We start from the raw sequence: 12077 nt of genomic DNA on the forward strand, positions 1-12077 counted from the left end.
TTGGAATATCCACAGCAGCTGGAATTCTTCCTTGCTTGCAGCTGCATATAGAGCAGGAACAAAGGAAATTGAAAAGCTTTCACATTGCTTCAAAGGAATAGAAAGCATTTGTCACAACAGACCCTGAGAAAGAAAAGCCATCTGCATGGAGCTACCTTTGTGCACTTTTAGTGTGGTGCCCAACTATTGTGCTGTTACCTGTCCTATATTTAAACCATTCTGAGTTTAATCCAAGTTCCTGTCTCATTATTCCCTGTTTATCCATATGTTCAATCTCAGCTGTCTATCTTTTCTTCTTTTCCTTGGTTGAGCTAAGGTTGCCTTTACCCACAAGCCTGAAATGAGTCATTTGATGTCCTGAGAAAACAAATATAATTTTCCTGTGGTGAGAAGGGAACCAGGCTTTCATCTCGAGTTCCCTTGGCTTTTTTCATTCCATCTGAAGGAGAGAGAACACTCGAGATCAAGCTTTGCTTAACCTCACTTTCCTTGCTCATAGCTCTGCTAAAACTCAGACCTGTTTTCTGACAAACACTTGCACAAAGTCTCATGACTGACCACGTAAGCTCTGCGATGGCACCGGGGAGGAGCTCCCAGATGATTTTTTTTGAAGGCTGCTCGGGACCAAAGGCTGTCACATGCTGGCACATGTGTCTGGCACCATGTGGCAGGGCTGTGCTGAGTCAGGGATGGTGTTGGGGCAGCAGGGCCCCCGGCCTGGCTTCATCTCCCACGAGCTCCAAGCTCCCCGCCGCAGCTGGCTGCAGGAGCTGGGCAAGCTGCCACTCTGCAGGGCCCCAGAGATCCAGAGAGCAAAGCATCCTGACCTCCCAGCCCTCAGCTTGGGAGCCACTGCCTTGCAGCACGCTGGGCTGCCCTGGGAGAAGCTGAATTCTGCTGCCCAGGGGAAAGGGGGATGAGGAGATTTCCAAGAAAAAGTTTTTTACGGATGAAACCGGGGGAAATTGGAGCCGGTGGATAAAAGGAAACTTCTCAAAGCAGTTGGTCTCATCAGTTCTGATGATCTGAAATGTCCTCGGGACTGTGAGCATATCACAGGTTTCCTGTTTAAGAATAAACATGAAAATAAATCAGAATTATTCTTTTCCCAGGGTGCTGGCACGGCCATTGGAGAGCTGCCTCCATATTTCATGGCGAGGGCAGCCCGGCTCTCTGGTGCTGAACCTGATGATGAAGAGTACCAGGAATTTGAGGAGATGCTGGAACATGCAGAGACTGCACAAGTAAGAACAATGCAAAACAACAGAATTAATAAAACACAGATCAACCAAATGGAGTCAATAATCATGCCAATGAAATGAGAATGGGCCAGCAATCAGTTGGTGTGAGTTCACAGGGGACTTCCCCAGGGAGGGAAAAAGATCCTCCAGTGGGTAGAGACACCTCTGGTGATGGGAGGCCAAGAATGCAGCTTGTTACAATGGTTCAGTCAAAGTATTTGCTGCACATACTGCATTAATTTAGATTTCCAAGAACAGCACAATAAAGGTAAGACAGAAAGTGGGCTAACAAAGCAGTGATAGAGGAGGTGCTGTCCTGTAACTCTGGCTGTGAGAGCTGCATATAAATCCTCCCTAGGCCAGGAGATGCTTTCCAGTCAGCTCATCCCCTTCAGATGGCATTTGCCTACCTTGCCACTAACACCCTCAGGGGCCAGTGCATGACCCATTCATCAGCCTGAGGAAATGTGTTTTTCCTGATGTGAAAATGCAATCAAACTGCTCTGAATCCCTTTTTGTTGCTCTTGTCATTATTTTCTTGATGGTTTAAATGCTGCTTGTGTTACAGCATGGTTTGCAACTGACCCTGTGCATCAGTCAGATGATATTGCAGATAAGTTTTCATTCAGTTCAGGAGTTTGCATCCTGTTCACAAGTTACTGATAGTGAACATTTTTTCCTCAAACTCCTTGCCACTGAATTTCTCTGCATTTTTCCTTCTTACACTGTTTTCTCTGCCACTAAGTTGTAACAGGTCATGAGACTGCTATTAAAAAAACCCAGCATATGCTATTTACCATGCACTGCTCTCTTTAAACTCTTCTGCCAGGCTAATTTCTTGATATATAATTTTACTTTTTTTTTCTTTTCCACCCTTCTCTTCAGAAAATGGATGAAGCTTTTTTCATGAAAGATAGTGGCTTGTCTGGAAATACTGAGTGTAATCTAGTAATTCTAACAGTAAACCCTGTGTTTCCTGAGAGCCTCCCCTTCCTAGAATGTTCCAAAGAGGTTTTTCTGCTATTGTAAATAATAAAGTCTTCTATTTCTTTAAAGATGCAGTGGGGGAGGGGAGAGGGAATGAATCTGCTTTGTTCTTCACTGTAGCATCAGTCTGCTTTGCAAAGTAATCCCTAGCTGTATAAAAAACCAAGCAAACCAAAAAACCCCAAAAACAGTTGAATGCATGAGTTGAGAGCTGAAATGCTATCTCTGTTTTCTGAAACTTCCAGCAAATGATACAGATGTCCAGCTGTGGCAGCAGCCAGAGTTGGTTTCCAGAATGCACAGGAAGATTCTTGGGCAGAAAGTTTTTGCTAGAGAGCATTTTGTTAGGACAGGCCAAAATATAGGTGGCTGTATTGATTGCCCTTAGGAAATTAATGGCACTGTGTAATTAAGAAAAATGATGGTGTTATTTACCAGTACTTTTGATTTTGTTTCCTTGGCAATGGAAGTCAGATGGAAGCATGTTGTTTTGTGGAGAGATGGCCAGGAAAAAAGAATTTTTGAAACTTCATCTGTGGTTTGGTTTCTATAAAACTCTTCTTACATGAGGCTTTGACAATCTGATTAAATTGTATTGTGCTCATAAAACTGACAGTTCAGTTTTTTCCATTTGCTAATATGACTTCCTTTTGGCTTTTGGCTTTAGTCATGTTTTTGCTCGATGTCTGTGGGAGACAGGGCTGCCTTTTCCTGTGACCTTGAGTAAATCCCCATCTTCAGCACAGCTTATCACCAGTTGTTCTGTAATTGCTCTTCAGGAGCAGTTAGGATGTCTATTTTTAAATTGCTCAATAACAACTTTTATTACCTACATCAGCTTCTTCCACTCTCCCAAGCTGAAGCCTGATGCCTAAGAAAACACGGGGGATGTGACAAGTGTCTCATGCCATGGAGCCCTCTGGAAAAAGCTGGATGTCAGATGACAGGAGCCTTCTTCCAGGAGGAAGGGCTTGCTTCATCCTGCCTTTTTGCAAGGCATGAAAATGGGTGTGTTAGATTTGGAAGAGCAGCTTCCCCCTCTACTTCTGCTCAGCTGGTACATGCCTAGGAGGCAAAGCCAAGTGGCTTGATGGTTTTGCCTGCATGTGTTTTGTTTAGAAAGCTTGTCACTGCTATTGCTGAGAAACAATGGGAATTTTGAGAACAGATGAGGATCTTGTGTGGTGACAATAGACCATGAATGTAACACCCAGCCTGAAGGATCTGTGAGGGGAATGTGCTTGCAAGCTTGGCACTTGAAAATCCCAACAAAAAAAAAAAAAAAAAAAGGAACCTAAAAAGGATTAAACCCTGTAAAGGTTTAGTGCTCCATTCAAAGTTACACAGAGTAAAATACTCTTTACTTACTTAAAGAGTTTATTGATGGATTTGCTGTCATAAATCTCAGCTCTAAGTGAGCTGTCTCTCTGAGCTAGGCTTTGAGAAAACTCAATAGCCTGGGGATGGTGTGTAAGCCTGCCTTGTACTTTCCATGAGCACAGTTCAGAAAAAGCCCCACGTTTTAAAGGAACACTCACTTCTCCTTTCTGCACACCCCTGGGCTGGGTCTGCGTGCCAGGGAGCTGAGCCCCAGTTACACAAAGGGAGCAGCAGAGCTGCTCATGGCTGCCCTGGTTATAACCAAGGGGGTTTGCCCATGGTTCCATGCAGGACTCTTTCTCAGAGCTTTCCAGCAGGCAGAGCCCAGCATGTTGTAGGAACAGAACATCTCTGATTTGTCAGTGCTTTGGGCAGTACTTTAAAATTACTAATGTTTGAAATAGCCTCTCTGTTGCTGTTAACTCTTCCAGTCCAGTTCCAGAGCAAAGGAGATTGCAGTTTATCAGAGCTCTCCTTTTAGCCAGGGGTTGTGTCTCTCTCCAGCCCAGCAGCTCAACCCAACCTCTCAATTAGGGGAACTGAGTCTATCACTTAGTGCTGGAGCTGCCCATGGGTAATGACACAGTGCAAGCAGAGCTCTGAACAGTTTCATGTCTACAGGCACGTGTGCAGGGGCTCTCCCTTGCCAGTTGAACAGTTGCTGATTGTTTGGTGTTCTCATCTGTTCTCTCTCATGCTGAAGCACTTCAAGCTGAGGGAGGTTTCTGGTGAAAATGAAGCTTTTAATGCCAGCTTCCCTCCAGGTATTCAGTGATAACACCCAACGCGTGGGCCCCTCTTGGATCCTGCTGCTCCTTGTTAAAAGGAGCAAGTACTAATATCTGTGCTGTGTATCTAACCCTTCATGACTCCAAGTGTTTGGATTCATTAAGTGGCATATTTTTTAGAACTAATGATTTACACAACAGGCTTTGCTTCTGTGCAGCCTTGCTGCAGCCAAATTTCCATGCAAAAGTATTTTCTAGTTGCCTATGTTACTATCAGCCACTGCTGTTTGTTTACTTTCTAAAACGTGTCCTGCCTCGGGGAGAACACAGACTTGGAAAAGGGGTTAAATCCATGGCCATGCTGAGCTGCAGCAGGACTGGTTTGTAAATGCCTGAGTGCCATCTGCACACTGGGTGTCAGTTGTTGCTGGGACCTGTTTTTGACTCTGCTGAACCTTTACTGGTTGTGGTTTGTCTGGCCATCACATGACTTCTCTGAAAATTCCCCCTCCCCTCCATTTCCAGTAAACTGTTTGAACAGGAGTGACTCAGACTGAAACCAGCTTCCCTGTAACCACAGGGCTTGTTAAAGAATTTGTCAACGTGGACTCAAGAGGGTTTGTATTAAACTGAGCTGCAACTGCTTTGCTTTGCATTGCACCAGGAGCTCCAGCCAACAGCTTCCTGCTCCCTGAGGCAGCATCTTGTCTGCAAGGGGTTAAACTGATCGACCTTTGGGGCAGTGACAGGCACAGGTTAAACCCAGCTTCCCAGCATCTCTGGGGCTTTCAGCTGGATTGCTTTTCCAGGTCTTCATGTGGGGTTTCTCTTTGCAGCAGCAGCACAAAGCACCCTACCACACCCAGGCATGGTTGCTTGGAGAGCCCAGCACTGTGTTCTGACATGACACTGTGACTTCACTCCAATGGAATGATTAGGTTCAACCAATAAGCAAAATGTTATTTAATTAGCAGTGTAAAATCAGTTGGCCAAATGAAAAAGTGAAGCTCTCCCATGATGAAGTGAACAGTTAGAAGCTGATAAGCTCCTGCTTGAAAAGGATTCCCTGCCTGCTGGCTTCTTTGGTCAAAAGGTTTTGAGAGCATTCAGTGCAAGAAAAAAGAAGTTAAAGCAGACCACAAGCAGGCTCTTATAAAGCAGTTAGCATAAAAATGGAAGTGGTAAAGTCACCTACAATAACTGGAAAACCTTGGCTTTTTTTGTTGTTGTTGTTTTGCTTTCCCAGAAATAACTTGTTGAAACCCAACATCAAATAAATTCCGTTCCTAATTTCCCTTGCCAGTCTTCCAGTCACCCCCTTGCCTCATCAGCTTCCTCTCCATTAATTGTGTCCTACAAGAATGCTGGGCTTTGGTCTTGGCTGGGTGATGGGTGCCCACCAGGAGGTTTTGTCTTCACACACCACATTCCTGAAATTTAATGCCTGTATTTGTTAATATAGGTATGGGAGGTATTTTTACCTCTTTTATCTTGACCCATAATTAAAAGGAAATCCAAAACTAATCAAATCTTGAAGCTTCATTTTTAAAACTTCCTCTGAATGCTGTGGCTAGAGAGAGATGGGAAACTGGCAGTGAAATAAAGTAGCAATATAATAAGCTGCAAATATACCAGGGAAGAGCTTAGTTTTAAATTGTTTTCCAAAGTTACCCAGTTGAAATAAGCTTTGGAATGAGTCAGGGAAAGCTTTCAATAAGGGAATTTGTTACAGAGGAGCTGAGAAAAGAGGTAGCAAAGAGTTAATGTAGGCAGAAGGTAGACAATGGGAGCTGTGAGTAACCAGTGTGTAAGCTGCCTCCTCATGGAGTTCTTTGGAAACTGGGAAGGGAATAGGGCAGACTTGTGCCTGCATTGTTCTGTTAGTTTGCACACCTGCCTACAGATAAGGAAAAACCAGCAATGAGCATTACCTTTCCTTTCCCTTCCTAGTGGCAGTCTAGAGATTATTTCTTCTCTAAACAGCTCTTTGTGATAATGTCTGTCCCCTACTATTCCTTTACTCATCCTTCTGTTCCTGTAACAGTGTGTAAGCACATGAATCAGAAATGATGGAGCCACGGAAGAAACCTGGGCAATAATTTCACTCAAGATTAGGATAATGGCTCAGAGGAATTTTTTTGGTGACAAGTCTCTCACTTTACAATAGAAATGAACATTTTCAGATAGAATGTCACCATTTCACTGGCAATGTAAGCTGCATTTGCACTTGTGGAGGGGCAGCACTTAGCTGAGCTCTGCCATTGAATTTCCATGCTCTGTTCTGTGAGCATCTGGGATGGTCAACACAAGTTCCTAAGGGAACAGTTTCTTCTAAGATATTTCATATTTCAGTCCCCAGTATTCTGAGAAAGACCAAGAAATGATAAAAAAATTTGTTTTGGATAAACTGCTTGAAAAATGTTTTTTTCAGGGACAGCCTTCAATAACTGATAGAAATAAATTATGGCATTGTGATCAAGAAAATGGCTGCTTCCCCCCTCCCCTGCTCCAGACACTGTTTAAATGTCTGTGTTGTACAAGAGTCTGGTATGCAGAGCACTTCTCTGAGCTGTCTGGGAACCTTTGCTACTTCCCAGGGAGAACAAGTGAGAGGTGTGCTCAGCATTGCACATCTGGGCTGGGCTGAGCAGGGAGAAGTGTGTGTGTGTGCAAGAGGGTTTGTCTTCCTTTTTATGCTACAAGTGGTTTTTTCTTGAGTGTGAATTTTTCTTCCTTATTTTTAAGTTCTTTCTGTGGTATTTTCAGTGCTGGTGATTTTGGCTCTGCTTTGAAAAGGTCAATCTATTTGTCTGCTTATCAAAAATTGCTTCCTTTCTTGACAGTGGTGGCAAAAGCCAAGCAGTAAGTAACTTGCTTCATTCCAACACTCATGAGCCCTTCCCTACAGTGTCTGGATCTTAAGCCCCCCCATCCCTCCAGGAATAGGACTTGATGATTTTTGATGGATAACAATATTTGACAGCATTCTGGAACTGCTTGTCACTGCTCTAACTAGATTAGCAGCCCCATGGCCACTGATTGCAGTTGGGGAGACAAATGAGATAAAGGAGCATTCCCTCTGCAGCTGCAGTGACATCTGAGGAGCCCCAGATGCTTTTCCCTGGAGAAGCAGAGGCTGCAGAGGTCAGGGTGGGAACCAGGGTGTCCTTTGAGTTCAGTCCTCTCTCTGTAAGTGGCTGCTTGTATCTCATGTGGCACGGCAGAAGAAGTCACCTTGACAGGAACCTGAAGGAGTTTCTCATCCAAGGTTTTGCTCAGAGCAGTGACATCTGTGAGATCAGCTCAGGCTCCCCAGGGCACTGTCAAGTCTGGGCTTGAAACCCTCCAAGGCTGGAGGCTACACAACTCTTGGGTAATCCTTCCCATCTCTGACTGTCCACACAGCCTTCCTGCTTCCCTGACATGGCAAACTGAATAAATTCTTCCATGAAATAGATTGCAGGCTCTGCTCACTGCCAGATCTCCTACAAGATGTGACAAGAAAGTAGTTCTGTATCAGGCAAAAATATTTATTTCCCACTTCCTCACACCTCTCTAACAAACTGTCCAAGGGAGCACATCTTGTTCCGTGCTGCTGCACAGACCTGAACTGAGGAGTAGAGCATGGAGGTGACAGGGGATGTGGTTAAAAGGGCTACTGCTCTATAGGACAGATCTGATAAGACTGAAAGGACGTGCTCCTTCCTCTTCCTCTGGACTGTTTCCTTTGATTGTGTCTTATTCTTTACAAAATTTCTTTATTCTTACATGAAGCAAAAGGACTTTTTATGCAGAACTCTGAGAGCTTCCGTTCCAGTTGTGGAAAAGTCTGGAATTGAGTTTGAGTGCCTGTGACTCACTGGAGCTCTGGGATAGGTGTTCATTGTGATCTGTCACTTCCAAACCTGAGCATGGTGTTGGATTGTAACAGCCTGAAATCCTGAAACTAAAGCTTTTGAGTTGGAATTTATCACAAAGAAACATTTCCCTTAGGTCTTGGGGAGAAGTGAGGAAAATAAAAACATTTTTACCATGATACAGTTGGTTAATGGGATGAAGAAAATACATAGAGGTTCCTAATACTAAGTCTGTTTAATCCAGAGGTGGTTGACTTCCTTCCTACTCATGTTGAAGGGAAGTCTTATTTACCACATAATGGATTTTATAATAATTGCTCAGAAGTTTTGCACTTTTACTCCAAACAGGTTAAAACTTAATCACCAGGGAAAGCAGAGTGAGCAGTTGCAACCATCACCTCTCTCTTGTACACTGCTCCCATCTGACTTTTAAAGGATCTGTCTCTGCTTTGCACACTGCTTTGCTATCTGTGGCTTCTTTGTAACTGCAGCTGTAAAATCTGATTATGAGGACAATAGTTTTAACTGTATTTTCTATGGAAAAACTTCATTTTTTCTGGCACAAGAACTAATTATAGTAACTCATATGTCTGAGGTTACAAAGTCCCAAAGCCGAGCATCTTGCTGATTATTTTTGTGGATTGCAGCATCACCTCTTAACATGCAACCAAACTCAAGAATTTGAATGTAAACAGATGTGGAAATCATTTCCCTCCCTCTGTATCCAGTACCCTTGTTCTAAGAAAGGCTACTAGAAAAATTCACCTAGAAAAATTCAAATCCATTTGATTTCTTATTGACTGTACACTTGTGAGTGTTCAGAGCTGCTGCACCTGATGGAGTGGGGGATCAGTATCCCCATGAACCACTATTAAAATACTCCTGCTTGCATCTTAGTGGATCCTTACTCATGAGATCTGGGACCTTTATTTTGCAGGTGAAAATGAAATGGTTTTTTGGTCACTGGGTAATGAACTATTTGCAGTGATTAGCACTGACTGTCACCTCTCTCTTGATCTCTGTTCTCCAGGTTATTTTGTTGATCATTAAGGGTGGTTGCTGATCCACTGCTTTCTTAGCCTGGCTGTAAATTGTAACCTCTCAGCCTGTAGGTAGCTCTCCAACTTGTTAAAACTGCTCTTCTGCAGTTAATATGTTATTTTGATGAGTTAATAATTCTTCCCAGTCCTCTGAAATTCTCGAGTTCATTGCCTAACCACAAATGGTCATTCTCCCATAAGTTGTGTTTGATTCTATTGTGTTGTAATAGAAAGCCAGAAGAAACAAAATATTGTGCAGCTCATTTTTAACATAACTCAGATTTTTATGTGAAAAGGAGCACTGTCTTTGTAGGCAGCTTTTTACATGTTAAGGAATTTATAACTTTAATAATCTTAGACCGTAGCTTCATACATCATCTGCAAACTTTTGGAAAGATGTTCTCTTCATGTTATTATTTGGATAACTAAACCTGGTTTCTGGTGAGAAAATATTAAAATAATATAAATTATATTAAAGTCTTGAAGGTTTATGCACTTTGTCCTCACATGCAAGTCCCACGTTCTCATCAGGGGAGTGTGCTGGCACAAGGGTGAATCCCTGTCTCTAGAGCAACTTCAGTATTCTTGTTCCTACAGGACCATCAAGGTGCTGCCCCCTCACTTCAGATCTCTGCTTATGCCTTTGTATTTCTCCAGTGTTCAGTGACAGATTGGTTTTTTTATTGGAGTAACAAACCCCTCTCTTCCAGAAATATTGCTAACTACATCCAGTAGTAGCATTAGTGTATAGTGCTGAAGGTTTCTGCAGAACTGTAACAGAGCTGAAATTACATAAATTTAATTTTTCTGCATTATCCTGGAGTTGCTTTAATCAATAAATAATGATATTCTCAGTTCCAAACGCTCCTTGCTTAAATACACCACAACTTGTGTAACTACTTTACAATGAAGGGAGAAAGAAAAAAATAGAAATTTCAGTTATAAATGGAAACCAGATAACCCAGGGGGATGGGACAAAGCTTTGTAGCCAAGACAAGGCTGCTCATTCACTCCTTCAGGAGTGAGGGCATTTTTGGAGGGGTAAATGTGGGTGATGTCAAAGCTGTACCATAATGCAGATCTGAAGGAGGAACATTGTGGTCAATCTGACTTATCAGCAAAACGTGTCATTTTTCTTTATTATCCCTTTAGGTCTGGAGAGGATTTTTTTGCTTGTGCAACATGTAGTAATGAAACTCTGGCACAACAAAATGTGCCATTTCACTGAGGGCAGATACCAAGCAAACTGCCTCGAGCTGCCAGCTCCAACTTGTGAATCACTGCTTCACCACTGACCTTTTTATGCTTGTGATTTCCATTCCAGTTCTTGAGATCTGATGATTAACCCAATGAAGTAATGTTTAATCATTTAACCTTCCTTTGCCTGGGTTGTAGCAGTCACAGGAAATCTATTTCCCAACCAAAAAACCAAATCATCTTTGAAAGGGACATAGTGTGAGCTAAAGTATCCCGAAATGTTATGGAATGAATCACATTAGCTGAGAGTCCAGTCCAGTCTAGGTACTTAAATTTTGGGGGAAAATGTTTTGCCTGTAAGTAGCTGAACTTTTCTGTCTTTTCTAATTATTATTTTTTTTCAATTAAACCTCTAAGTTGTTGGTTTGCTTTTATTTCAAATGCCTAAAAAAGTAGAGAAAAAATTGTTCCCTCCGCAGGCTTTGTAAGAAAAAAATTCTATTGTGAAATAGGTAAAAGTTGTGAAACTGATCGTTGTGTTCTCTGAGAAATGAAACTTCTAAGGTTGTGTTTTTAATAATTGCAGGTGGTGCAAAGATTGGACAAATGAAATTTTAGGAAGCAACCAAACAGAAGTGTTTCTGAGTTTGTTTTCATTAAAGTGAATGTTGGGAGACTGGAAATCTGTAGTTTTGTGGCAAGCCTGATGTGTGTTCCCATGCAAATTATTCAGAGCTATGGTTACATGAGATGATAGAAAAATATGGATAAAATCCTTTATTTATCTTTTTTTGGCTTATTTAGAAAGTTTGAAAAGGAAAGACAAACTAAAAGGCTGAAATTTTCAGAGCTATAGTTGTGCTTTCCATGGATACTTCGTAACAGAAAATGAAAGTTTAAAAAAAAAAAACTTAAATAAGAAACAATCTGAGCAATATCTTTAAAAAAATGTTGTTAATCAAGAAGGTGGAAAAAATTGTCCCACCATTGGTTTGGGTTGTTTGTTTTGCTTTGTTTGGGTTTTTTTTTATTGAGAGACAAACTTGTACTTTTTTCAATGCTTTCATCATTGGTTTTATAAAATAAATTGTGTGATTTTAGCTGGGGGGAAAAATTAGTTTTAAGGCAGCCTTGTATTTTGCAGCAGTCTAGGAATGTGGGTGAGGGAATCTGTTTGTTTTTAGGAAATTTTGTGGAAAAATGGTGCACTGTGCTTACGCTAAGTTAATAAAATCAATTTATATATAATTATAACAAGGTATCATATTAAACCAGCTGTGTTGCAAGCATTAGTTTATAGATCACTTGCTAGAGTGTTTTTCAGTTCCAGCTTGTGAAAATTAATATAGCAGTGAATTATTTTCAAGACAACAGGTAAAGAGGTGAACACTAGAATAGAAATAACTTCAGCTGAAATGTAGCATGGATCTATTTGAATATTTGGGTTGTTGTGTTTTATTTTAAATATGCTTTACAATGAGATTTATGGAGCTGTGAAAAAAAAAATCTTTATGGGCTTATAAAAGTGAAAATCTTGTTCTAACCCCACGAGCATTGTGAAATGGTGAACAAAATAGGAACTGAAAAGACCATGGCCACACTCAGCTCTGCTGTAGAGCACGGGGGGAGGCATCTTATGAAATTCCT

General features: G+C 41.7%; 1 protein-coding gene across 3 annotated transcripts in view; it reads left to right on the forward strand.

The window, feature by feature from the left end:
• Positions 1–12077, forward strand: part of VMP1 (vacuole membrane protein 1) — a 68180-nt gene that overhangs the window by 32299 nt on the left and 23804 nt on the right. For all 3 annotated transcript variants that reach the window (XM_071764735.1, XM_071764737.1, XM_071764736.1), the window contains one exon: positions 1113–1244. In XM_071764735.1, coding sequence (XP_071620836.1) covers positions 1113–1244 — 132 coding nt within the window. The remainder of the gene's footprint in view (positions 1–1112; positions 1245–12077) is intronic.

This window comes from Heliangelus exortis, chromosome 21 (genome assembly GCF_036169615.1).
Source record: "Heliangelus exortis chromosome 21, bHelExo1.hap1, whole genome shotgun sequence".
In the NCBI taxonomy this organism is placed as follows: domain Eukaryota; kingdom Metazoa; phylum Chordata; class Aves; order Apodiformes; family Trochilidae; genus Heliangelus; species Heliangelus exortis.